Genomic DNA, 24,230 nt, shown 5'->3' on the forward strand with positions numbered 1-24,230 from the left:
CTTAGAAAGCCCCACGAAAGGCTGCTAACCAGGGGGTGCCCAAGGGACATGCAGGACGTGGCCGCCTCAGCAGGGCCACCTGCACTCAGCCAGAGCGGTCACCGGAACTCCCCAACCCACCCAAGTGGGACACAAAGTAGAAGTATGTCCAGGCTCCCGCTCAGGGCGGGGCTTCGGACGTAGGGCAGAGACACACCCCCTCACCCCGACAAAGGCTTATGGTTTAAGGGAAGGCGGGACTCCGGGAAGGGGCGGGGCTCGAGGCAGAGCCCCCGGATGTTGAGCTGCCCCCCCCCCCCCGGGGGCGGGGGTAGAGGCGGGACTCCAGGAAGGGGCGGGGCTCGAGGCAGGGGCGGGGCTCGAGGCAGAGTCCGCCCGGAGACGTGCAGTGAGAAGCGAGAGGGCCTGGGCTTCGCGCGGGGGGCGGGGCCTGGGGCGCGTGGTGGGACGCGAGCGGCACGCGGCGCGGGGGCGGGGCCCGGGGACGTCACCGCCGGCGCCCCGCCCCTTCGCGCCTCGGGCCAGCTCCAGCTCTGTGCTGACGCCAAGATGGCGGCGAGTAACTGCTGCGGCTACGCGTGGGGCGCCGGCCCACACTACAGGTAACGGCCCCAGCGCCGCCCGCGCCGCTGGCCCGACGCGGGCCCGACCCAGACCCCGGGGAAGCCGCGGGCCGGCGTGTTGGCCGGAACCAAGCGGGACACGGGCTGGGAGGCCTGCGCCAGCTAAGATGGCCGCGCAGCCGGGAGGGAGAGCTGGCGGTGCTGGGAGTCCGTACCTAAGGGGGCGCTCAGGCCTGAGGTGGGGAGGGCAGCGGCTCCCAAGGCGGGCACAGAAGCCCGAGTGGGGAGGGGGTTTGGCCGAGGGTGGCCCCGGAGGGGCACAGCTGGAGGGCCAGAGCGCGGGGACCCCTGGGCGGGGGTGGGGGATAGACGGAGGCCGGGGAGGGTCCTGAGGGCCGCGGGGGGTGGGGGGCGGGTCCGGAGGGGACCTGACTGCGCAGGGTGTGGAGCGGAGACCTTGGCGGAGGAGAGGGGAGCGGAGGGGCGATCTGATTCTGATTTGGGGGTAAGACAGACCCGGGAGGGCACCTGGCTGGGCAGGGGAATGTGGGGTCAGGGGGTACTGACCCCTGACGGGGGTGGGGGTGGTGAGGGAACTCAGAGACATTGGCAAGGGGGATTGAGCCCTGATGGGGGGATCAGGCAGAGACTTGGGGGGGGTCCCAGACTCGACATGGGGAAGTCCTGACACCCAATGGGGGGTGGGCATTAGAGGCTTCCAGGGGAGGGGGAACAGTAAGGAGGGCTAGAGGAACCTGAGACCTTGAGACTTTGTGGGGTGGGTGTAAAGGACGGAGACCCATGCATTTGGGGGGGGGGGAGCTTAGAGAAGAGATGGGGGCAGAGATAGGAAGCAGCCAAGGGAAGGAGGGATCTCCAGGTAGAAACAGCACACGGGGTGTGCTGTACCCCAAGTGTACAAATACACAGCCCCACGCCGTTCTCCACGGCCTCTCTCTGGAGCATCTCTGCTGTTTCCTCCTTCAGCCTGACGCTCAAGAGCAAGTCCCAGGCAGGGATGCAGGGCTGGCGTCCCGCGGCGGGGCCGGGGCCGGGGGGGGGGGGGGTTGTCGAGCGCCTCCCGGAACCCAGCCCTTTCCAGCTGTAGCCTGGCTGAACCTCTCTGGCCGGTTCCTCACCCTGAGGAAACAAGGACGCAGACTGCCCTTTGGGCAACCGAGACATGTGTCGGCTGCACTGTAGGGGCCTTTGCTGCACGTTTCAGTTTCAGCTTGTAGAAAATAGATACATGGAAAGTTAGGGCTTTGAGAGGTAGAGACCTCTCAACCTAGTCGTTGGGATCTGGCCATGTTCTTTCCTCTGGGATCACAAGGAAACAGACCAGGGCTTGGGAATTAAGGGTTATGGAAAAGAGGAGAGCTCCTTATGTTTTCCGCACTTGGAGTGGCTTCTAAAGTGGGGTGTGTGGCTAGTAATGGATTTTCTGATGGGGCCTGCCGTTTCCTGCAACACAGTGTTTTTATTTTATCCTTCTTTGTTTCTATCACCCTCAGTGCTATTTCTATTGCCTGTGCTTAGTTAAAGCAGAATCCACTAGTCCCAGGCTGTTAGAGGCGTGCACTTTTGGAAGGGCTTCACCCTCTGCCTGCTCGCAAGCTCTTTTTTCTTTTCTCTTTTTCTTTCTCAGTGCATTCTTCAGTCATGAGTGGGAAATCACTTGAATGTTATGCTGTCTATTAAGATTACCTTCCAGGGGAGGGGCGCCTGGGTGGCTCAGTCAGTCAAGCATCCGACTCTTGATTTCGGCTCAGGTCGTGATCTCAGGGTCCTGGAATCGAGCCTTGAGTGGGGCTCTGCACTCAGCACAGAGTCTGCTTGTTTCTCTCCCTCCCCCTCGGCTCCTACCCCTGCTCGAGCTAGCTCGCTCTCTCAAATAAATAAATAAATCTTTAAAAAAAAAATTACCTCCTGGAGGAGAATTGAAGTATTTACACTGTTAAAATGGGTAATTGCTGGGCTTCAGCAGATGCATCTGTCATTTATTTGAATTAATGTAGTTACACATTTCAGCCTAGCTGCTGTCTTTAGTCTGATGACTTAGGTGATACCATGTACTCAGCGTGTGACTAAGGATGTGAAATTACCCTGAATGAAATGTCAAATTAGTCTGTGCTTTAGAAGTGTCCCCAAGAACATGTGTTATTCCTTAAGAAAAGAGTAGGGGTGCCCGGCTGGCTCAGTCAGAGTGTGGGACTCTTCATCTCAGGGTCATAAGTTCAAGCCCCACGTTGGTTGTAAAGATTACTTAAAAAAATAAAATCTTAAAAATAAATTTAAGCGAAACTGAAACACAGATCATGGTAAAATAAATTTCAGTCTTACAAAACCTTGGAAAGAGATCATCTGCATTATCTGAATGACTTTAACTAGACATTTTTTTTCTGGGGTAAGTGACTTTTGCTTGGAACCTTCAGCTGCTTGTAGAGTATATATTTCTTATATAACATAGAAGACTAATTACATAACAGATTTTGAGAATGCATACCAACTTTATGGTAGCATTTGGACAACAGTATTTACAAAACCCGTTTTACAAATTGCCAAAAGTGAAGACAACAGTTTTTTTCTTTTTTTTTTTTTTAAGATTTTTATTTATTTATTTGACAGAGACAACGAGAGCAGGAACATAAGCAGGGGGAGTGGGAGAGGGAGAAGCAGGCCTCCTGCCGAGCAGGGAGCCCGATGCGGGGCTCGATCTCAGGACCCTGGGATCATGACCTGAGCCGAAGGCAGACACTTAACGACTGAGCTACCCAGGCACCCTGGCAACAGTTTTTTTCTTAGAGGAATTTTGACTAGGTTTTCTTGGCTTTTAAACTTGATAACCATAGCCCTGGATAGGAATATTCCTTATATCGTTGTCCATTATTAGGGTTGGGATCTGAACTTCTTGAATTGTTGGTCAGTAGGAATTGGATGCACATTCACTCTCGACAGTATAAGAAAAGTTTACAATTGTTGGTATGATGAGTTTCAATTATTGTATGTTGTTTGGTCTTTTAAATCTCCTAAAGCTTTTTTTAGAGCTAGAGTTAGTGCTGCAGATATCCAGAATGAAGGATTAATCCCATGAGGAAAATTGAATTTGGCAGTGCTTTTCATCATCCCAAGTGCAGTTTTCCCAGCAGGGTTCTGTATGCGTTTAAATCACTTTGGTAATGGAAACATCTAGAACTTGGAGCTGTATGCTGGAGGTCCACACTAGTGGAACAGGATAGGCTGGCCCTCTCTGTTACATTTCCTTCCCTCTTCGTTCAGCAGTTTTGTGAAAATTCCACCTGTACAGTACACCTGGCTACCTTTGCCTTCACATTCTTGTTAAGTCTAAATAAGACAGCTGCTGGATTTGGGGGTAATACTTGATTTCTCATCGAGAGAAGCTCTATTTTAATAAGCTTTTGAGAAGCTCTCTCTTTTTAAAGATTTATTCACTAGAGAGACAGAGAGAGAGTGGGGGGAGGGACAGAGGGGGAGAGGGAAGAGAGAATCGCAAGTAGACTCCCTGCTGAGCATGGAACCCAATGCAGGGCTCTGTCTCATGACCCATGAGTTCATGATCTGAGCCGAAACCAAGAGTGGGACTCTTGACTGACTTTGCCACCCAGTGGCTTCTTTTTAATTTGAATGTCTTTGGTTGAATCCAGGGTTGGTAGTTGGACATCTGTTTTACTTGCTCATAAGAACCGCACATTGGTTGTCTAGTCCTGCCTCCCTCTGTCGACACGAGGTGCATGTGTCAGACCAGTGTAGACATGGCGGTAGAGGAGGTTTCTCCACGTCTGAAAGCAGCAGGAGAGGGCTGGAACCACACATAACCCCTCGCCAGTCCTCAAACAGTGGCCTTTCATCAGTTGGATTCACAGCAGTAGACTGGCGTGGTCATCGTAAGCCTGGTTGGAAATTCTTTTGCTTGCACTGCTTCTCTGAGGGCACATGCAGAATGCTTTCTCTTTGGCTTACCCAGCATAATATCATCAGGACAACATTTTTAAGCATCTGCCTGTCAGGCTAACCTCGTGGCCACCCTCCATGTGGGGACCATGTTCCTTTGCAGAAGGATGGAAGAATTGCACTGCCAAGCTCAGAATCCGGCTCACCCTGGAGGCTTGGGAAACGCCTGTCACCAGCTTCGGGAATCCCTGCCTCAGCAACATGGAGCAGCCCAGTGGCTCTGTCTTGAGGAGCCAGGCTGGCCCTGATTCAGAGCTGGAGACTCTTGACTACAGTTTAAAGAAGGTTGCAGATGGTGGGGAATGAAATTCTCTGTCATCTTCTCAAGAGCCCAACGATTTAGTGTGTTTTTGTTTGTTTTTTTAAGATTTTATTTATTTATTTGACAGAGACACAGCGAGAGAGGGAACACCAGCAGGGGGAGTGGGAGAGGGAGAAGCAGGCTTCCCGCGGAGCAGGGAGCCCGATGTGGGGCTTGATCCCAGGACCCCGGGATCATGACCTGAGCCGAAGGCAGACGCTCAACGACTGGGCCACCCAGGCGCCCCTCCATGTGTTCTTTTATGGTTGGCCTCGTAGGAGCAAGTGAGAGCATGTCCCACAGGAGAGAGCCCCAAGGGCCCAAAGATTTAGTTTATCAAACCCCTTTCCAGTAGGTTGGGATGTTTTCTGGATCTGAAATGGGCATTTCACATGGAGAAGGTACGTAAGACTTTCATAATTTAAAAAACTCTGCTAAAAAATAATCAGAATTGTAGGGCGCGTGGCTAGCTCATTCAGAAGAGCATGTGAGTCTTGATCTCAGTGTTGTGAGTTCAAGCCCCATGTTGAGTGTTGAGATTACTTATACTTTAAAGAAATATTTTTAAACATCAGAATTGTCATGTGAACGTATGTCAAATTATATTTTGACGATAAAAACCTCAAGAACCGAAGTGCCAAATGAGATCATCACGGGGTGTTTACGTGTGTGTGTACACATAAAGTCATGTCATCTTACAATAAAACAGATTTGAAAATGTCCTTCCCGATGAATGTCTTTAGTGACCATATCAGCAGTGGGTGTTGGAGTCCACTGCACGCCGTCTAAACTCTGGATGTTCCTCAGCCCTGTGAGTCATCACAGATGTGCCTGGAAAACTGTGCCGAGCTCAGGGTGCTGGAGCTGAGTTTTCTCTCACTAGCACTGCAGTGTAGGTGATCCTTGACGTGAGAGTTCCAGCTACTTGGGGCTCTGCGGCAGTCTCAGTCAGGCTTAGTTTTTGCCACGTGGGGCAGTGATACTGAGTGAACTTTGTTAGCTCAATCACAGCTCACTGTGATTGCAGGAAAATCTTTTTTTTCCACTTTTTTTCCCCCCCTCAGACTCTAAATGTTTTTGGTGTTGTGTGTGCATGTTCCCACTGAGTATGACCCATTGACAGTGGTGTGTATCAGAGAGATGTCACTGCTGCAGCAGACCCAGAACATGTCATTACCTGCTGTAGATTCCTCAGACATACCCTTCTGAAGTGAGGGCTACACTCAGGGTCCATGTGTTCTTTTTCTTTCTTTTTTTTTTTTTAAGATTGTATTTATTTGACAGAGAGAGAACAAGCAGGGGGAGTGGCAGGCAGAGGGAGAGGGAGAAGCAGGCTTCCTGCCAAGCAGGGAGCCCGATGCGGGGCTCGATCCCAGGACTCCGGGATCATGACCTGAGCCGAAGGCAGACGTTCAACCGACTGAGCCACCCAGGCGCCCCTCCATGTGTTCTTTTATGGTTGGCCTCGTAGGAGCAAGTGAGAGCATGTCCCACAGGAGAGAGCCCTGCTCAGAACCGGACCTCCTCGGCCGAGTCCCTTCCATCTCCAGCCCTCCACGTCCCCGTCAGGTGACTGAGCAAAATGACATCAATGGGTCTTGCCAACCTTGCATTCTAAAATCTTACCTAGATGATGTACTCAAAAAAAACCCTGCCTCCCTGAAACAAACACTGAGGCCAAAAAACCATTACGAGATAATTGCCTTGACCCAAAGAGGAGGATGCCAGCCGGGAGTCAGGAAGCTGCATTCGCGTAGATGTGCTTAAATACTGCTCTTCCTGTGCTAACGGGGGCCCAGCATCCAGCTTCGGCTCTTCTCCCTCCTGGGCCGACGGCACCAGCTGGGTCCTTGTCACGGGGTCCTCACTGTTGCGGGGACAGGCACACCCTCCCTTTGAGCAACAGGCGACTTGCAGCTGTAGTAGCACAGGGCTTCGGCTGCGGGCTTAAAGGGAGTCTTCACCAAGAGTGAATTTGTGGCTTTTTATTCCTGTTCCTCATCCATCAGGGGTTGAAAATTGGCAGCTTGCACACCATGTTTGATTCTCACACCTGTCTTCAGCCTGTGTGGTAGGCTTATTGCTTGCTTTATTTGAATTGGTTGCCAGCATTTAAAAATCGGGAGACTTTGGGACACCTGGCTGGCTCAGTTGGAGGAGCATGTGACTCTTGATTTGGGGGTCATGAGTTGAGCCCCATATTGGGTGTAGAGATTAGTTAAGTAAAAAACGTTAAAAAAATAAAAATAGGGTTGCCTGGGTGGCTCAGTCAGTAAAGTGTCTGCCTTTGGCTCAGGTCCTGATCCCAGGGTCCTGGGCTTGAGCCCTGCGTCAGGCTCCCTGCTGCTCCCCCTGCTTGTGCTCTCTCTCTCTGACAAATAAATAAAATAAAATAAAAAATGGGAGATTTTGCAAAAACCCTGATTTTTAGCCTTGCTTAAAATCGGAAGATCTGGCACCCCTGGCCTGCATTGTAAGCCCCTGCCTGCGCAATCTGCTGTAGCACGTGAGCTCCTGCTGAATTGTCCTGCCATCTCAAGAGGTGGGGTCCCAGGCCAATACGCCGAGGGTAAGAAAGAGTAAGCGACTTGCTCAAGGCCCCGGTGAACAGAGCAGGACTGGAAGCCATCCCACTGGGCTGTGGTTCTCCCAGTTCCTAGTCTTTAAACCTTTGTGACTCCAGCTCCGTCCTTGTACAGAACCTCTCATGCTCAGCCTCTCTTCTCTAACATCTTGCTTGAAGGGAATGTCTCACTTGTGCCTGTGGGATTTCATTCCATGGAGGTGCCTGAGTGCAGACGTGGAGAGGTCCGTGTTGCTGCAAGAAGACCTGATCACATTTCCCAAGAGAAGGGGACATGCCACGTCCCACAGGGCCAGACTTGCCATTTGAGCTCAGCGACTGCATTTTGGCACTCCCTGTTCCAGTAGGGATTCTTAACCTGGGGCCTGCGAGGCCAGAGTGACTGCAGGAAAAACTGCCATTTCCAAGGAATCAGAGGGAAGGAAGTCTCAGCTTCCGCCTGATTGGAAATTGAGAGAAGGCGAGGTGACCAATGGCTTCCCATGAAGGGGAGCCTGAGCAGGGGTGGGGTGTTCTCCCTCTGGACCTGTGGCAGGGAGCCTGGGCGGGAGAAACTGCCTCTGCTGCCGCTTTTCCCCCCAAACGCTAGGCTCAACCCCCAACCCCAAACTTGCGGTATCCTCACCCATTTTTGCTGGTCTGAGTTTCTCAGCAGCACGTTTGGCATTGGGGCAGGTCATTCTGGGGTGGGCCCTGGGGGATGGAGCAGCATCCCTGGTTACTGACCCAGCGCTGGCAGCACCCCAGTCGTGACAACCACAGATGTCCCCAGCATCACCCAGTGTTCGCTAGGGACAGAGTCATCCCGGGTGAGAACCCCTATGCCAGATTTCCTAGGTTTTGGCAACCGTATGGGTCATGCCTGTGGGAGGTCTTTGCCATGAGCTGTGTTTTGGCTCACTCAACTCCTAAAACCTCAGTGTGGCAGATGGGTTGCCAGAATGTCTCCGTCCTTCGTTCCTTATGTCCTCAGCCTTTCTGCCATGACCTTGCAGCTTTTCCCATCTTGAAGTAACATCCGTTTCCGTAGCCCTGGAATCTGGGCTTCCTTGTCCTTGTCTTGCCAGCGGACTGCAGTGGAAGTAACGCTGTCACAGGCTGACAGTCGGTGCCCCCCCACAATGGCTAACTGAGACCTAATCCTCCAGATGATGGTATGGGGAGGCAGGGCCTCTGGGGGGGCTTAGGTCATGAGGGTGCAGTCCTCATGAATGGGATGAGTGCCCTTATGAGAGAGGCCCCCTAAAGCTCCGTCCCTCCGTCCTCCACGTGAGGACACATAAGAAGATGGCGGTCCATGAACCAGTCCCTCACCAGACACGGCATCTGCCAGCACCTTGATCTTGGACTTCCAGCCTCTAGAGCCTTTGCCTGTGTCCCCTCCACCTCGGGAACGCTGCCACGTGAAGGACCCAAGGCTGGCCCTGGAGGAAGAGGTGCTACAGGGAGGGAGCCAGGGTGTCCGTCTGATAGCCAGCCACCCTCCAGAAGCGGAGCTGCCTGCCTGCCGCTGACTTCAGGTGCAATGCAGCCCAGCCTACGGAATCATGAGCGAAATAAACAATTGCTGTTTTAAGCCAGGAAACCATTGCTGTTTAAAAGCTCAAACCTTTTTAGTAAAGGGTCATGGAGTAAATACTTGCAGCTTTGTGTGTATCTTAGTTCGGGCTGCTGTAACAAAGGACCACGGACTGGGTGGCTTGTAAACAGTAGGAGTGTATCCCCCGCCGTTCCGGAGGCTAGAGGAGATGAGGGTGCCAGTGGGGCTGGGTTCTGGTGAGAGTCCTCTGGTGGGTTGCAGCCGGCTGCCTCCCCGCTGTGTCCTTGCATGGGGGGGGGGGCAGCAGTCTCCCCTGTGACTCAAGGGCACTCCTGAGTGCGCCAACCTCCTTACACCATCTAATCCTAATCCCTCCCAAAGGCCCCACCTCCTAACACTGTCACCCTGAGGGGTAAGGTTTCAACAGTGAATTCTGGGAGACACAAACATTCGGTCCCTGACACCAGGCCATATGGCGTCTGTTGCAGCTACCGAGCGTCCCCACTCTAGGGCGGAGGCAGCCGTAAATGATACACAAAGTGGGCATGGCTGTGTGCCATCGAAGCTTTCATTTTTGACTCTGAGGGAGAAAGAATGGATGTGCCCGCAGCCTAGCAGTTAGCAGGAGCCCTCCGCCACCTCCCAAGGCTGGAAGAGGCCTTGCAGTGAAGGGTGCCTGGGATTTTGGCGGGTGGGGCTGGGATGCGGCGCACCAGCCTGAGAGAAGGGCCTGGTGTGGACATTGAAATGGGAGAAAAGCACAGGGTCTGACCGAGAAACGGTGCTATGTGCTGAGGGACAGAGGATGTTGGGTGGGGGGGGGGGTGGCGGGAGGCTGGACAGTGGGCTCGGGGCTCTCAGATGTAAGGCAGAAGCTGAGGTTTATGTAGTCAGTAATGGGGAGTCACCAAGATATCTCCTCACAAGATTTGTCCTGTTTTGGGATGCTGAGGTGCTATAGGCTGAATTGTGCCCCCCACAATTCATGTGAAGCCCTAACCCCCAATGTGACTAGAGGTAGGGCCTCTAACAAAGTCATTACAGTTATGTGAGGACACAGGGTGGGTCTGAGGCAGCCACCCTGGCCCCATTCCATGGGCTGTGCTTGGTTTGTGGCCAGTGGGGTGGGACCCAGGCTGGACAGGAGGCTGCTCGAGGAAGCCGGCACAAGAAGGCATATGTAGAATGTACGTGGAGGATACCTTGGAGCCTTGCTGACCAGCAGGAAATTAGAAATAATGTTTGGTGGTTTAAAGAGATACCCACGAACTCTTCAAAAACTGGGGCCTAATCCTCTGCCCTGGAGTGTGGGTTAGAGTCAGTAATTCGCTTCTAACTAATGGGATGTGGCAAAAGTTCTGCCATGTGATTGGTGTCAGAGGCTGGGTCATGACTCAGTTTTCTCTCTCGGGGAAGCTAGTTGCTATGTTGGAAGATACTCAAGCAGTACTGAGACAAGCCCACACAAGAGGACCAAGGCTGCTTGCAGACAGCTACAACCAAAGTGCCCACTGTATGAGGGAACATCCGGGGAGCAGAGCCCGCCGCCCCAGTCAGGCCTTCAGATGGTGCCGCCCCAGCCAGCGTCTCGTGGGCAACCTCAGAAAGACCATGAGCCTAGAGCCCAGCCAAGCCACTCCCGCGTTCCTGACCTGCAGAGACTGAAGATCAGTATTATTGTTTGAAACCACAGCATTGGGGATAATTTTTGACTCAGCACTACATAAACTAACACATAATATAAATGTCTACCAGTAGGAGGATAGGCAAATGAATTGTGAGCCATTCAAATGAGTAAATAACTAGGCTTTAAGTTTGGGGGGCCCAGGATGAATGGACTGCATACCATACATCTAAATACTTTAACATCACGAACCAAACTGGCTAAAAGTTAAATACGGTATGTTTTATCTTACCTACCTTGGCAAATGTACGTTTCTAATGACCAAAGGCGGGGGGGGGGGGGAAGAGGCTAAGGTTTTTCTGGTTGGCAAAACATCAAAGATGACTGAGTTTATTATCATGCATGTCTGGGCATTCTGTTGATGGGCCAGGGCTATTTGGATGTCTTATAAAATAACAAATTCATAAATGATATATTTTGTAAAATGTATTTTTTGAACTTTATTTATATTATTTCAGCATGAATGATGTTTGTGTAACCAAGATTTTCATGTCGTCTGAGTTTTGCTACTATAATGGCCTGAAGCAGCTATCATGGATGGGCTGACTTGTGTCCTCCCTAAGATTTATATGTAGAAGCGCTGACCCCCAAGACCTCACTCACAAGGTGCCTGTACTTGGAGACGGGATCTTTAAAAGAGGTGATTAAGGGGCGCCTGGGTGGCTCAGACGTTAAGCGTCTGCCTTCGGCTCAGATCATGATCCCAGGGTCCTGGGATCGAGCCCCGCGTCGGGCTCCCCGCTCAGCGGGAAGCCTGCTTCTCCCTCTCCCACTCCCCCTGCTTGTGTTCCTTCTCTCACTGTGTCTTTCTCTGTCAAATAAATAAATAAATCTTAAAAAAAAAAATAAAAGAGGTGATTAAGTCAAAATGCGGTCACAGAGATGGGCCCTAAGCCAGTATGACTGGCGTCCCTGTAAGAGGCGATGGGGACCCAGACACACATAGAGGGACAGCCCTGTGAGGACATGGAAGAAGTTGGTGTCTACACGCCCAGGAGAGATGCCTTGGGAGGAATTGCCCCTACCAGCTCCTTGATCTTGGTTCCGGCCCTTACAGGACTGTCTGGTGTTGAAGCTACCCTGTCGGGACTTTGTAATGGCAGCCAGCGCAAACCCACACGGTCTCTTTCCCGATCGGGGTTCCATCTCAGAGCTGCAGAACACAGGAGATGGTCAGAGAGCCCGACGGGCCACAGTGAGCGCCATCCCAGGATCCTCAGAGGGACCTGAATTCTTACCTACATGGATGCCTGGGGGCACGAGGCCTTCGTTTCTGCTGGAATCCCAGTTGAGAAAGGCTGAGCTAAAAGATCCAACCTTAAAAATCAGTTACAGCTGAAGTGTGCAAAGCAGATATATTTTCATCAGAAATGCTGAGTAAATGTAAAACATGGAAAAATCAACATAATTTTTCATGTGTGTCTAAGAAGTTTCTTTCTTAAAATACTAAAAAATGTTAAACATTAAGACAGAATGTATGGGGGGATGGGGAGTGACTGGTAGTGGTTGTGAGGTTTCTTTTTATTGTAGTGAAATAGACACGACATAGAATGTACCATTGGACCATCTCTAAGCGCACAGCTCAGCGGCACGAAGCACACTCACTCTGTCCTGCGACCACCCCCACCCTCCGTCTCCAGAACATCCCATCTCCCCACACGGAGACTCTGTCCCTACGAAGCATGGACTCCCCACCCCCTGCCCCAGCCCCGGCTCCCACCCTCTCCTCTCCGTCTGTGGGGACGGGACTCCTCTGGGGACCTCCTGGGAGTGGGGTCCTGCGGGATGTGTCCTTCTGGGTCTGGCTCCTCTCACTGAGCAGCGTCCTCGGGGTCCCTCCACGTCGTGGCAGGTGTCAGGGTCCCTTCCTTTCTGAGGCTGGATCATCCATTATGTATGAGTGTTGGATTTTGCTTTCATGTTCTAGAGCAAGAGGTGGGGAGAAGGGTCTCCCCAGGGCCTGAGCAGGGTTCGTCACAAGAGCGGGAGTGGGCCGAGATGCTTGTGTGCTTCTCAGTAAACGAGTGTGTGTTTGTGATGGGTGAGGACTTCGCATGCAGCACCGCCCCACAGGACTTTCTCTGATGATGGAAATGTTCTCTCTCTGCGCCTTCCACTGCGAAACCTAAATTAATTAAAATGAAACTAAATGTTGAATTCCATTCCTCAGCTCGATCTGCCTTTTGACCAAGAAAGTCTCTAAGACAGAAGAGACCCATGAATCTCACGAGTGGCTGACTTGAGAAATCTCAGTGCTCCTTCATAGCAGATAGGGTGCTTTCGTTTTTTCCTGGAGAGATGCAGGCATCTCGTGTTACAGATCGGAGGTTTGGCTTCCCGTTGTGTTGTAATTTCACTGTAGAGCTGCAGATTTCGAGTTGTTTGGACGGTGGCATTGCACCTAGGAGTGGCCCCTGGGGTCCAGGACGCTGCCTTCGATTGAATCTAGAAAGCCACTGTAGATGGGAGCTGTGGGGGCTGCCCCCACCCACCCTTTCCCAAACACGTGCCCCCCGGGACGCCTGTAAGCACGTGCCCCCGCAGCTGTACTTACTGCACACCTGCTATGTGCCAAATGCCATTGCAGTGCTTGGTAAGACCTTGGGACACACTGCCCTTCCTGTGCCCCTGTGGCCTGGTGCTGTGGGGGAGGGGACAACCAGGGGAGAGACAAGTCAGAGAGGATCAGGAGGTACTGGGAAGAGAACTCCAGCAGGGCGGCGGGGACGGGATGCTGCTGCTACCCTAGACGGGCTCAGAGAGGGCTTGTTGGAGGAGGTGACGTTCGAGCAGTGACCTACAGGAGGGGATGGGGTGCATGGGCTTCAGGGCTGCGTTTCGGAGCCTTGAATGGTTCCAAGCAGGAGGGCGACGTGGGCAAGTTTGTGCTGTGCTCTCGCTGCCAGGGGGGTGGAGATGCTAGCGAGGAGGTGGGCAGGCTCCCGGTAGGGGTGAGACCCCAGGCTCTGCTGGTCCCCAGCTCCTGTGAGGAGCGTTTGCACTTGACTCTGTGTGGTTGGCCCTCGGTGTTCTGCTCAGCCTGGGCAGCGCTCCCCGGGTTGTCCCAGCTGGGCCGCAAGCCACGCAGAGGGACAGGGGCGGTCCGGCCGTCGTTGCATGGCTAGCTTTGGTCCAGAACGTGTGGAGGTACTTTTGTCCCCAGGCCTGCCTGCCCCAAACCCCACGCGCACACCCAGCCTCATCCCCTGCAGCATTCGCAAGACCTTCATGGGATCCGTGACGGGGCTAAAAGCTCTGATGATACCTTCCCAGACAAATGGACTTTGAGGAGGACCATCTGCTCGGTGACTGATACTTAGTAGCGTGGGGGGCACTTGGGTCACAAAGATCTTGGTCTGAATCGAACGCTTGACCTGCGTCACGATCCTCAGAGTTTCTGCATTTAGAAACGGGACCGACGGACAGGCAGATGGGAGAATGAGGTGGTGTCGACAGAGGCCTCAGTGCTGTGTAGAGCAAGCTGGCAATAAAACGGGTTCTCGTGACTATGAGTTTAGTTCCGTGTTCACTGATCTTCTGTATTTTAATAATTGGGGATCCATTCGTTCCTCAGTTATAAAATACTGTTCAGTCTAGCTTTCTTTGAAGAATCCTGATGTCCAGAAAAAGCTTGCTGCCCACACAGATGAGCTGAGAAGTCGACCAACGGGCTCAGGTCCTGACTTTGCCACTTACTGTGCCTCAGTTTCCTCTCTGGTAAACGGGGACAAGGAGGGTCCCTGACTCACAGAGTTGTTAGGACCTTGTGTTATTTTGTGAAAAGTGCTGAAACCCAAGCCTGCTCCTGTAGAAAGGACCGTTAATCACAGAAAGCACGGATTCACTGTAGCATCCAGAGCTGCCAACGCCCGGGGGCTGATGGCACTTACGTGCTCCACGGAAGTGTTACTTAGAGCTCATCTGATGTAGCCGGATTTTGTGTTTATCTGTGGTTCTAGCACCCAGCCTCCGATGGCTTTTCCCTTCCCCACCGCTGGAGCCAGCCTCGCCACGGGACCTGCTGCTGGAATGGGTCCTGCTTTGACCCCACCGTTTCCTGCGGCCGCCCCGCCCCCCAGGCCTGTCACCCCAGCGGGGTATGGCGGGTACCAGCTCCACTCTAGCCAGCCCCAGGAGCCTGCCCCCGCACGCACCATGGCTCCCTCCTACCAGGTATCAGCCTGGCCTTTCTTTGACTAGCACCGGATAACGTTGAAGGGGGCATGTGCCGTGGGTGCCCCGTATAGGCAGACAGACGGGGACACAGACATACCTTCCTGCTCTCGTCCCTGCCCCTGACAGTGAGCAGGGGATGAGCTTGTGCTCATCGGGCACTTCTGGTGCTCATGATGCCACCTTCCGCTCCCAGAGCTCTGGGCCTAGAGATCTGGCCTCTGTGTTTCCACTTGGAATTGCCAACGTGTCCCATGCTGGACATGGTCCAACCCCCCTGGGCCTCTGCCACCCACCGCTGGTACCCCCTAACGTCAGTGGATGGACCACGGGCTGCCCAGCTAGCAAACCTCACACTGTCTGGTTCCACCTTCTCCCTCCCTTCTCTTCCTGCTCTCTGGTCGCTGGCAAGCCCACCAGCTGACTCCATGTGGGGGCCTCTGCATCCGGCTGACCCTGCTGGGAACCCTGCCCCCATGTCTTCACCTGCTGCCTTCCCTGTACCGCTCCTCTGAGGGGCTGTCTCCAAGCTAGGCATTCCGCAGAGCACTTCTGCGCTCAGATGTTAACATTTCCTCGAGGGCGGCCGCATCCGTGTCACCAGTTACTGTGTCCCCGGCTCCTGAAATGGCCCGGTTTAGAGCAGGAGCTCAGGAACTGTGTGAGCGCGCGCCGCGTGTGGGGCGAGCAAGGGCACACCTTGCCGCTGCCCTGAGGGGCTTCCTCCCTGCTCTGTGTCGCTCTGGTAACCCCCTCGCAGGACAGTTACAGCTATGGACCGTCGACAGATGCCGGTAGCTACGGTAGCTTCGAGAACAAGCAGTATCACCTGCCTGCTGCCAGCCAGCCTCAGCTCCCGGCCACGGCCACGGCCTGCCAGCCAGGTGCGTCTCTGTAAGGAGCCACTGGCTCTACCAAGGGAGGAACCCCTGCAAAGTCATACTTCAAACTTTCCAGATGCGTAGGAGGGCCGGGAGTCTCAGGGCTCTCTTCTCCAACATGCCTGGAAGGCTCTGCGGGGGGTTGGGCTGGTATAGGGAGAGGGAGGGTGGGAAGGAAAGAACTAAGAGGGGAGCCAAGCAGTTTTATTCCGAGGAGGCTTTCCCAGGCGGGAAGGAGGTGGGTTCTGCTGAGGACTTGGAGTTTCGAGATGGGAGAGCATGGGGCTCTGGACTTGGAGGCGGTTGTGGCCAGTAGGGGCCTGGGGAGGCCAGTTGCCACGGTTACAGGGGGAGCATGGCTCCTGCTGTCCACTGGGGGGTTGTGGCAAAGGGTGGCTTTGCAGAGAGGTTCTGCTTGCCCTCCAGGGACTAAAGGAACTTCTGTCCAGTCCCGTGGAGGGCACAGCCAAGTGCAGCCCCTACAATCAGTGGCCGCTGCCGAGGCAGGGCAGCCAGCCAGCACCCTGGCCTTGAGCTACACCGAGAACTACCCCTACCCACTGGTGACCAGCGCCCTGCCCGTGGCCTCCATCTCCACCCTGCCTTCCTGCACCCTGACCTCCTACAGCCCCACCTCTGCCCCAGACGCGGGTAAGACACGTTCCCCGTGTGCGTGCAGGCACAGGCTATGCCTCTTGGAGCGTCCTCAAAACCAGCCCGTCTCCCTCTGTCTGGTTTTCCTCTCTGCTTCTTAGGACCAAGCTACCCGGGCTATGAAGCAGCGGCGCACTCGGCAGCCGGTCCTCAGTGTCCCCCACTGCTGCCCCTCCAGCTGCCACCGCCGCCCCAGCAGCCTCCAGGCTCCCTGTGGGGCGGCCCAGGAAGCAGTCCCAGGGCCAGGTCTGCCGGCAGCCTCTCTGGCAAGCTCCTGGCTCCCTGCAAGCTGCTGAAACCCAAGGGTGGCCCCAGGGAGCCCGCACTTCACTACTGTGACATCTGCAAGATCAGCTGCGTGGGTCCCCAGGTCAGCTGCCCTCCGTGCCGGCTGAGCAGGCCCAGAGGATCTTCCTGGGGACCCTGCTGCCCGCCTTGGGCTGAGAGAGCCCCGTCCCCCACCTGGCTAACCAGACATCAGGGGCGTTGCCTACCGCAGAAGGCCTGTTATTAAACTGGCGATGTCAAGTGCACGTCAGATGTGCCTTTCAGGTGTGCGTGTAGAGCACGGAAAGGCAAGCACGGCACGGACTGCTGGCGGCAGGAACGTGGTCTTGGGCTCCCCTTGCCCGAGTGGGCAGCGTGGTCAGAGCCCCCTCCTCCGTGTGGCGATGGGTGCCACAGGCACCGTTCCAAGAGGCGCCTGGCGGTGGCACTCCTTCGCTGCAGGGCTGCTTAAGCAGGGCCTCGGGTGGACGGAAGCGAGCGTGAGCTCACACCTGTTGTCCAAGGAAGATCCCCCAGCCACACTCACAGATCACCCGGCTAGTTCTCTGGAAAGGTCGTCAGACACCAGGGCTCCATGTCCACAGAGAACCACGCGCTAGTGTTGTCTTCTTTTTAATACTCTGAGAGAAAGCTGGAGGGGTGCATAGACTCTAGGATCGCAGGCCATCAGGGTGTGTGGGGAGACCCCTCATCCAGCCCCCACTTACCTGGGGGGGCCAAGGCCCTTTCCCATCTCCTGCTGTCTCTACAGGCCTGTTGATCGAACCTCCTGTGCACTTTTCCCGCTGAGACTCGCGCTCATTAATGGGAGGTCCATCTTCTCTACGTGATTTTTATTCTGTATTTCGGGGATTCTGGGTTCCTCTCACAGGTCAAACACAAGCCTCTGCTCCTAGTTCTAGACCCTTCACAGCACTGTGTTGCGCGAGTGCGGGACGCTCCCCATGCAGGGGACGCCTGTGATGTGGGGTAGGTTGGAGCCCAGCCTTGTGCTGTCACCTGAGCAGGTGTCTGAGCTGTTCTTGGGGACAGCTGTGGTGACGGGGTTTGCCCGAGCGTGTCCCCACGCATGCAGCGTGCCACAGAAATGGGAGCTCTTGTCGTTCCCAGCTTTTTGCTGAGATTAATAGCACTCTTCAAACTGGAGTTTTTGCTGAGAAAGTTGTAGGTTCGCAGGCGGTTGTGAGTAATGACTCAGAGAGGTCCCTGTACCCCCTGGCCCAGCTTCCCCAGTGCCATCAGTTTGCCAAACTGCAGCCAGTCTCGCAGCCAGGGTGTTGACATGGATCAAGCGTCCTTCTTACTCGTACGTCTGCCGCTTCACCTGTCCCCACGGGCACGTGCGTGTGCGTGTGCGTCTTGTTCTTTGTGAACTCACTTGGCCGTGTGGCCTCCGGGCGAGCCCTTCAGGGCCGGGGGAACCCTCGGCCAACAGGAGCACAGGGCAGGCCCCTTCCCAACGCGCCTCCCTGCTTCTTCTCTCGTCACACACTGAACACGTGTTTACGGTGGGGGGGCCCTGTGGTGGGAAGACAGTCATGAATGGTTCCTCTTACTTTGAGCTTAGGACCCCGCGCGGCACCTTCTGTAGGTCGTCTCCTGCTGCTAACTGCGGCCTCTACCTCAGCGTGTCAGGGGAAGGTCTGGGGCGCAGAACCAGGGACCTGGGACTGGAAGTCAGACCACGGTTGGTCGAAGCTTGCGGTTTAACTGGTGTGTGTGTAGGACGCGGACGGGAACTGCCCCACTCGCTACACTTGCAGTAGTTTCCCGTTAGCATCACTGGGTCTATCCTTCCAGGCTTTTCTCTGCCCCACAGGCTTTTACCTGGGGTGTGTGTGTGTGTGTGTGCGTGTGCGTGCGTGTGCATGCGCGCTGTTGCTCAGGTAAATGTTCAGAAGTTTCTTGAATCCCAGCAAGTACCCCTCCAGCTCCTGTCCCTGCCTCCCGTCTGCCCCAGAACCACCCCATGTCACCGGTCCATGTCACCAGGGCGGCCCAAGTCTTGGCATAGTCAGGGTGCGTTGGTTGAGCTGACCCACGTGGAGCGTGTTCCTGCAGCCGGCCTCATCTTCGGGATTGCCAGAGAGGAGTGTGAGATGCCACGTAGGAGCTTGGTCACCTGCCAGATGCCATCCGATATTTTGGGCACGGTGGTGTGGCATGCGCGGGCCTGTGACTCTCGCACCCTCTCTCGCCCGGACCCCTCCGTGTGTTGGCCGCTTTCTGAAAAGGAAGTGTGCGCGTGTCATTCAGGTAGCGGCTGTCTTCGTGTGGTTTCTGAGGTTAGATTCTGAAAAGCCAGCATTTTTTTCTGAGTAGCCCCTGAAACGAAAGCAGCTCATCCACTTTTAGAGAGGAAAAAGGAAACCTCCTGTGGTTCAGGCAGAGCTCTGGCCTGTTGACCGGGTTTAACGAAGGCACACCGGAGCATCTGGGCAGCCGATGAGTGAAGGGAGGGGGGCGGCGGCCTGGGTCTCTCCCGGGAGTGAACTGCGTATGCACCCACACACACACCTCAGGCCACTCTCGCTCTGCCTGCAGGCCTACCGCGAGCACCTAGGAGGGCAGAAGCACAAAAAGAAAGAGGCGGCCCAGAAGACAGGCACCCAGGTCAGCGGCGGCCCGGGCGGGGTGCCGGCGCGTCTGGGCTGTGGCCTCTGTGCCGTGTGGTGCCCGGGGCCGGATGCCTACGCTGCTCACATCCGGGGCGCCAGGCACCAGAAGGTAGGAGCCCTCCTGGGCCCCCGGCATCGAGGTGGCCGCCGCCAACAAGGAAGCTCTTCTGTGGGGCCCATGCTGTTGCATTCCTCAGAATATTATAGAAGTCTCACCCGCCCCCTGGGCCAAGGCGTGGAGCCAGGGGCGGGGGGGGGGGGGGGGGGGGGTGCTTGTTCCCAGGCCGCAGGGGAAACCTTAGGTATTTACACGTTTATAGAAACAAGAGTTTGTTGATGAGGTCAAGTTGCACGGTCCATTTGGGGTTCTGCTTTTTAAAAATTAAGCAGATCCAATTCGGTTAATACAATTCAAACAGTAAGGTTTCATGTCAATTTTGATAGCAGTGTTTTAATCGATAGGGAATGATTTAACATCCATGCTTTTAATATTGATTGTTGATAGCAATCAACATTTTCCTGTGGCCTTAAAAGTGCCTGTATTATGTCAGCTCATGGAGAAACTTGACGGGATCTCCCACCCGAGAGAAGGTAGGGAGACCCCCACCTCTCTCCCTGGGGCCTGCCCTTGCCCTGCTCCAGAGGGAGCTTTGTGGAAAGCAGCAACCCTTCCCAAATGGTACTGATAACCTGCAAGATAATGCTCTCTTGGGGGGTGTGTGCGCTGCAGGCAGGAAGAGTGCCTGGCAGGACACCAGCTTCTCCCCATGTAGTCACCGGCGGGACAATTAGGAAGGCCCCTGTCTCTTGGCCCCACACAGAACCTCCTCCCGGTGCCCAAGCCCACCTCCCTCCTGCCCCCGGGCCTTTGCTCCTCCCTTCCCCGCGGCTGGCCCTCCTCCAGCTCCCCACTGTGGAGTTGGGCCACCCTCAGATCACCTGCCTGAGGACCTGTCTTCTCCCCTCCTTCGGCCCAGCCGGGGCAGGCTCTCGAAAGCTTGAGCAAATCCACAAAACCCACAAAGGCGAAAGCAAACACGTGGAGGAGGGGAAGCGAGCAGGTAGAGGAGAGGTGGGAAAAGGGGGTGCACAGGCCTGGCCATGCAGGGGTGCAGGCAGAGGAGCTGGGACCCAGGAGGAGTGGGCCGTTCTGGGGGCCCGGGAGAGCCTGCGGTGAGCTCTGGGTGGAGGCAGGTCTGAGCGGTGAGTGTCAGAGACTTGGAGCCTGAGAACAGGTCTGAGGTGGTTGTCCGGGAAGATGCGGCGGGCGGTGGGACGGTCCTTCTAGTAAGGGCATTGAATGGGGCCTGGAAGCAGGAAGGATCTTCTAGAGGGAGTGATGCCTGAGAGCCAAAGGCCTGCCGCTGGGGCCTGGGATGGGACCGACACCCTCCCTCCCACAGGTTGCCAGCCCCCTCCACCCACCACGTGCTCTTCCTGCCTCTTGAGGAAGTCCGATCGGGCTCAGTGGTGGCCCTGACTGGGGGCCTGGGTCTGTTCCAGGTCTTGAAGCTGCACACTAAGTTGGGGAAGCCCATCCCTATCATTGAACCAGTGCTGGGGGACTCCAGCTCGGCCCAGGCCACCTGCACCAGCAAGCCGGCCCCCCTCGCCACAGAGAGTCCCCCCATGGCCTCTGCTAAGCCCACAGCCCCTGCTGGCCCCGGCATGTGCGCCCTGAGCAAGCCAGCGCCGGCCAGGACACCAGTGGCTTTGAAGGCCAGGAGTGTGGGTACGTGTCACAGCCCCACGCCCATGCTCTGACTCATTCCTCAGGCTGGGATTCCAAAGAAGCACTTGCGGGCATGTGTCAGAGCCATCACCTCTCTCTAGAGGGGCAGAACCCTGGGTGGAGGGTGGGGGTGGTGAGGGGCACGCCTGCTCTCCCACTTTGTGGCCACCTCGGGCCACACCCTTGGGAAGCGTGGGCAGAGCCCGTAGTCCGGTGGCAGCATGATTCACGCCCCAGTGCTCAGGGTGAACGGAGTGGGCTCCGAGGTACGTGGGTCTCAGGAAATTGAGGGGGGCTCCTCGGCCCCCCACCTGCGGCCCCACCTCCCCTGTGCGTGGCCTGCCTGGTGGCGCGGACTGAGTGGCTAGGGTCTGTGGGAGACACTCCGCTGACTGCTTTGCGGCATTCCTGATTTGCCCTCCAAACTCTTTTCTGGAAAGTAGGTTCTGTCGTAATCCCCGTTTGCAGAGGGACAGCCAGAGGTGAGGCAAGGTCACGTGCCTGGCCCGGGGCCACCTCAGACATAGTGGAGGTGGGATTCAGACCCAGGGCCGTCCCGCAGGCTCTGCTCTCCGCCGCTGAGCTTTGCCCAGGAGGGGCAGGAGGATTTATTTTGAGCCTCAGCAGCCCTGTGTTTTGAATCACCACGTGATACTGAACTTCAAACCAGAGAACAGTGTGGTAACAGAGACCCGTCTCCCCTCTGGTGCCCAGTGAATTTGCTGAAGGGGGCTAGCTTGACCATGACCCCGGGTCCACCTGGAAGGAACTCCCATCTTCAGCTACCTAGGGGCTGCAGAGTGGCGCGGCCACGGGCTCCTCCACGAGGGGCCTGCCACCCGGGCCTCCCCGTGGACATGTTCAGGTGGGCACCAAATGCTACTTGGGCCTCGTGCTCTCAGCTGTGACCCAAGCTGGCACAAAAGGGGTCTTTCAGGACTGGGAATCCGACTGACTGATGTCACAAGGGGGGGGGCTGAATGCACAGCGGGAGACCTTGGTTTGCATCGCATTCCACACTTGACGCAGGCGGACTGGAAGCTGGCCCTGGTTTCCGGCTGGAGCAGGTCCTGAGCAGCCCAGCTTTTCCTTCCAGGGCCTTCTAAGCCTCAGGTGGCGAGCAGCAGGGCCCCAGAAGGCAAAAGGGCACACCTCGCCCCAGATGGGCCTAGAGATCCGCCCGCCCGAGGAGGCTCCGCAGAAGCTTCTGGAAGCTGTGATGCGCAGCCAGTGGGCCTAGACTACGTGGAAGAGGTAACTGCCAGGCAGCTGCCGTGCCCTGGGCCGTCGGCGTGAACGCTGCTCCCCCTCTAGGCGGTGGTGAAGGACTCCAGCAGGGCTCAGGCTTCAAGACTGCGCCCCGGTTCTCCATCTGAGATGTACACACCTGTCCGCAGGCAGTCCACAGTGAGCCACAACATCTTGTGGAACTCACTGGAAGGTCCAGGCACCAGGTTTCAGATCTTAGAAGGAAGGCCTGAGGCAGACAGAGTCACTGGATCCTTGGGCATCAGGAGCCGGTGTGCGACCTCCGTGGCCACTGCCCCTATGCCCGGAGCCTGCAAGGCCTGCCTGGAACCAGATTTGGAAGCCGCCTCCCCGGGCCGCTTCCCTAGTTCCCAGGTTCCCCCTCAGTGGCTGCAAGGAAGTGTGAGCATTAGCGTGTTTTCTGGTTTTGTCCCGTGAAGAATCGCCACCCCAGATCGGAGTCCTGCCTAGGCAGCCTTGGCATTTCAGAGTTGAGGAGACGATCAGGTGCATAAAAGTGTCAGGAAGCACAGCAGGGCCTGTGATGGGTGGAACTCAGGACGGAACAGAGGCAGGGGCTCTGCAGGACAGGCCACGGGTGTCTGCGCCCGGGGTGGGGAGGGGTGGGGGGCAGGGCAGTGCACAGGAGGGTGCGTTGGTGACACACCGGCTCCCCCGAAGCCCGCTTGGCAGGCAGGACGCCTGCACGCAGGCCTCCAGGGAAGGCTCAGTGCCCCCGAGGGGAGGAGGGTGCCCCTGCCCAGGGGCCAGACGCACCGCGTGGGTAGCGGCCGGCTCAGCGGGGCGCTGTGTCTCAGGTGCGCAACGGGGAAGGCAAGGTGGTCCGGTTCCAGTGCAGCCTGTGCGAGTGCAGTTTCGGCGACACCACGGCCAGGGACACGCACGTGCGGGGGCGGCGGCACCGGCTGCAGTACAAGGTGTGCAGGGCTGGGCGGGGGCGGGGGGGCGGACCGGCCTGGCTTCTTGCACCACCCCCTGTGCCCCTGACAGGCGCTCCAGGCCCCATGGGCCTGTCCCCCACATTCGTGCTACCTGGAGCCTTAAGGAGACCCAGCAGCAGCTGTGTTTCCCATGGCGTCTCGGCTCTGGACCCACCTGTTGCTGGAGGGGTCCCCGAGCACACGGAACAGGCTCACAGATGCAGCTGAGACGGGGCGCGGGGCCAAGGTGGGGGGGGAGCCTGGGGGCTGGGAGGTCGTGACCCAGGGGCTGCTGCTGCAGCGGGGGCGCTGGGCTGTCCAGGCTGAGCGTCCCCCGGGAGCCGGACCTCCAAGAAGTGGGTGCTAAGGCCTCCAGCACCAGCAGGGCCTTTGTCGGGGCGCACCACTACCGCCCAGGGGGATGGCCCATGGGCCCTTCTGCCCTGTGGGCTCCACCAGAGGAGAGGCTGTCAGCTGCCTTCCCCAGGCCTCCCCTCATAGGTTCGCGGGGCAGTGGGCATGTCATCACGCGTGCACACTCCCCTTTTTAGCTGCTCCATTGAGGTGTCATTCACCTGCCACACAGTTCACCCACATAAAGGGTACAGTTTCATGGCTTTTACTACTGTGGATTCACAGAGCTGTGACCCTTATCTCTCTAGTTCCAGAACATTTCATCTCCCCAAATGAAGTCCCATCCCCATTACCAGTCACCCCCACATACTGCCCACGAGTCCCCTTCCCGTCCATGGATGAGCCTGTTCTGGATGTTTCACATAAATGGAGTCACACCCCGTGTTGCCTTCTGCGTCTGGTTCCCTCCCCGAGCGTCGTGGGCTCGGGGTCCATCCCCGGGGCAGCGTGTGTGGGTGCCTGGCTCCTGCTCATGGCCGAGGGACGCTCCCGTGCGTGGGGGACACATTGTGTGTATCGGTCCGTCCGTCTATGGACACGTGGGCCATTGCCAGCAGTGAATGGTCCCTAGACAGCACTGTGCCTTGTGAATGATGAAGGAAGCACCATAAGCTACGTTCAGCGAGAGAATCTGCAG

At 56.1% G+C, this 24,230-nt stretch overlaps 1 protein-coding gene across 1 annotated transcript in view; it reads left to right on the forward strand.

The window, feature by feature from the left end:
• The first annotated feature begins 549 nt into the window (after positions 1-549).
• Positions 550-24,230, forward strand: part of ZFR2 (zinc finger RNA binding protein 2) — a 37,016-nt gene continuing 13,335 nt past the window's right edge. The window contains exons 1-9 of the mRNA XM_088018101.1: positions 550-602; positions 14,604-14,817; positions 15,578-15,701; positions 16,125-16,349; positions 16,454-16,722; positions 19,185-19,367; positions 20,762-20,990; positions 22,087-22,244; positions 23,057-23,176. Of these exons, the coding sequence (XP_087874227.1) occupies positions 550-602; positions 14,604-14,817; positions 15,578-15,701; positions 16,125-16,349; positions 16,454-16,722; positions 19,185-19,367; positions 20,762-20,990; positions 22,087-22,244; positions 23,057-23,176 (1,575 nt within the window). The remainder of the gene's footprint in view (positions 603-14,603; positions 14,818-15,577; positions 15,702-16,124; positions 16,350-16,453; positions 16,723-19,184; positions 19,368-20,761; positions 20,991-22,086; positions 22,245-23,056; positions 23,177-24,230) is intronic.

Source organism: Eumetopias jubatus, unplaced genomic scaffold (genome assembly GCF_037043125.1).
Source record: "Eumetopias jubatus isolate StellerSeaLion01/CBP00866 unplaced genomic scaffold, mEumJub1_p1.0 scaffold_1, whole genome shotgun sequence".
Classification (NCBI taxonomy): Eukaryota; Metazoa; Chordata; class Mammalia; order Carnivora; family Otariidae; genus Eumetopias; species Eumetopias jubatus.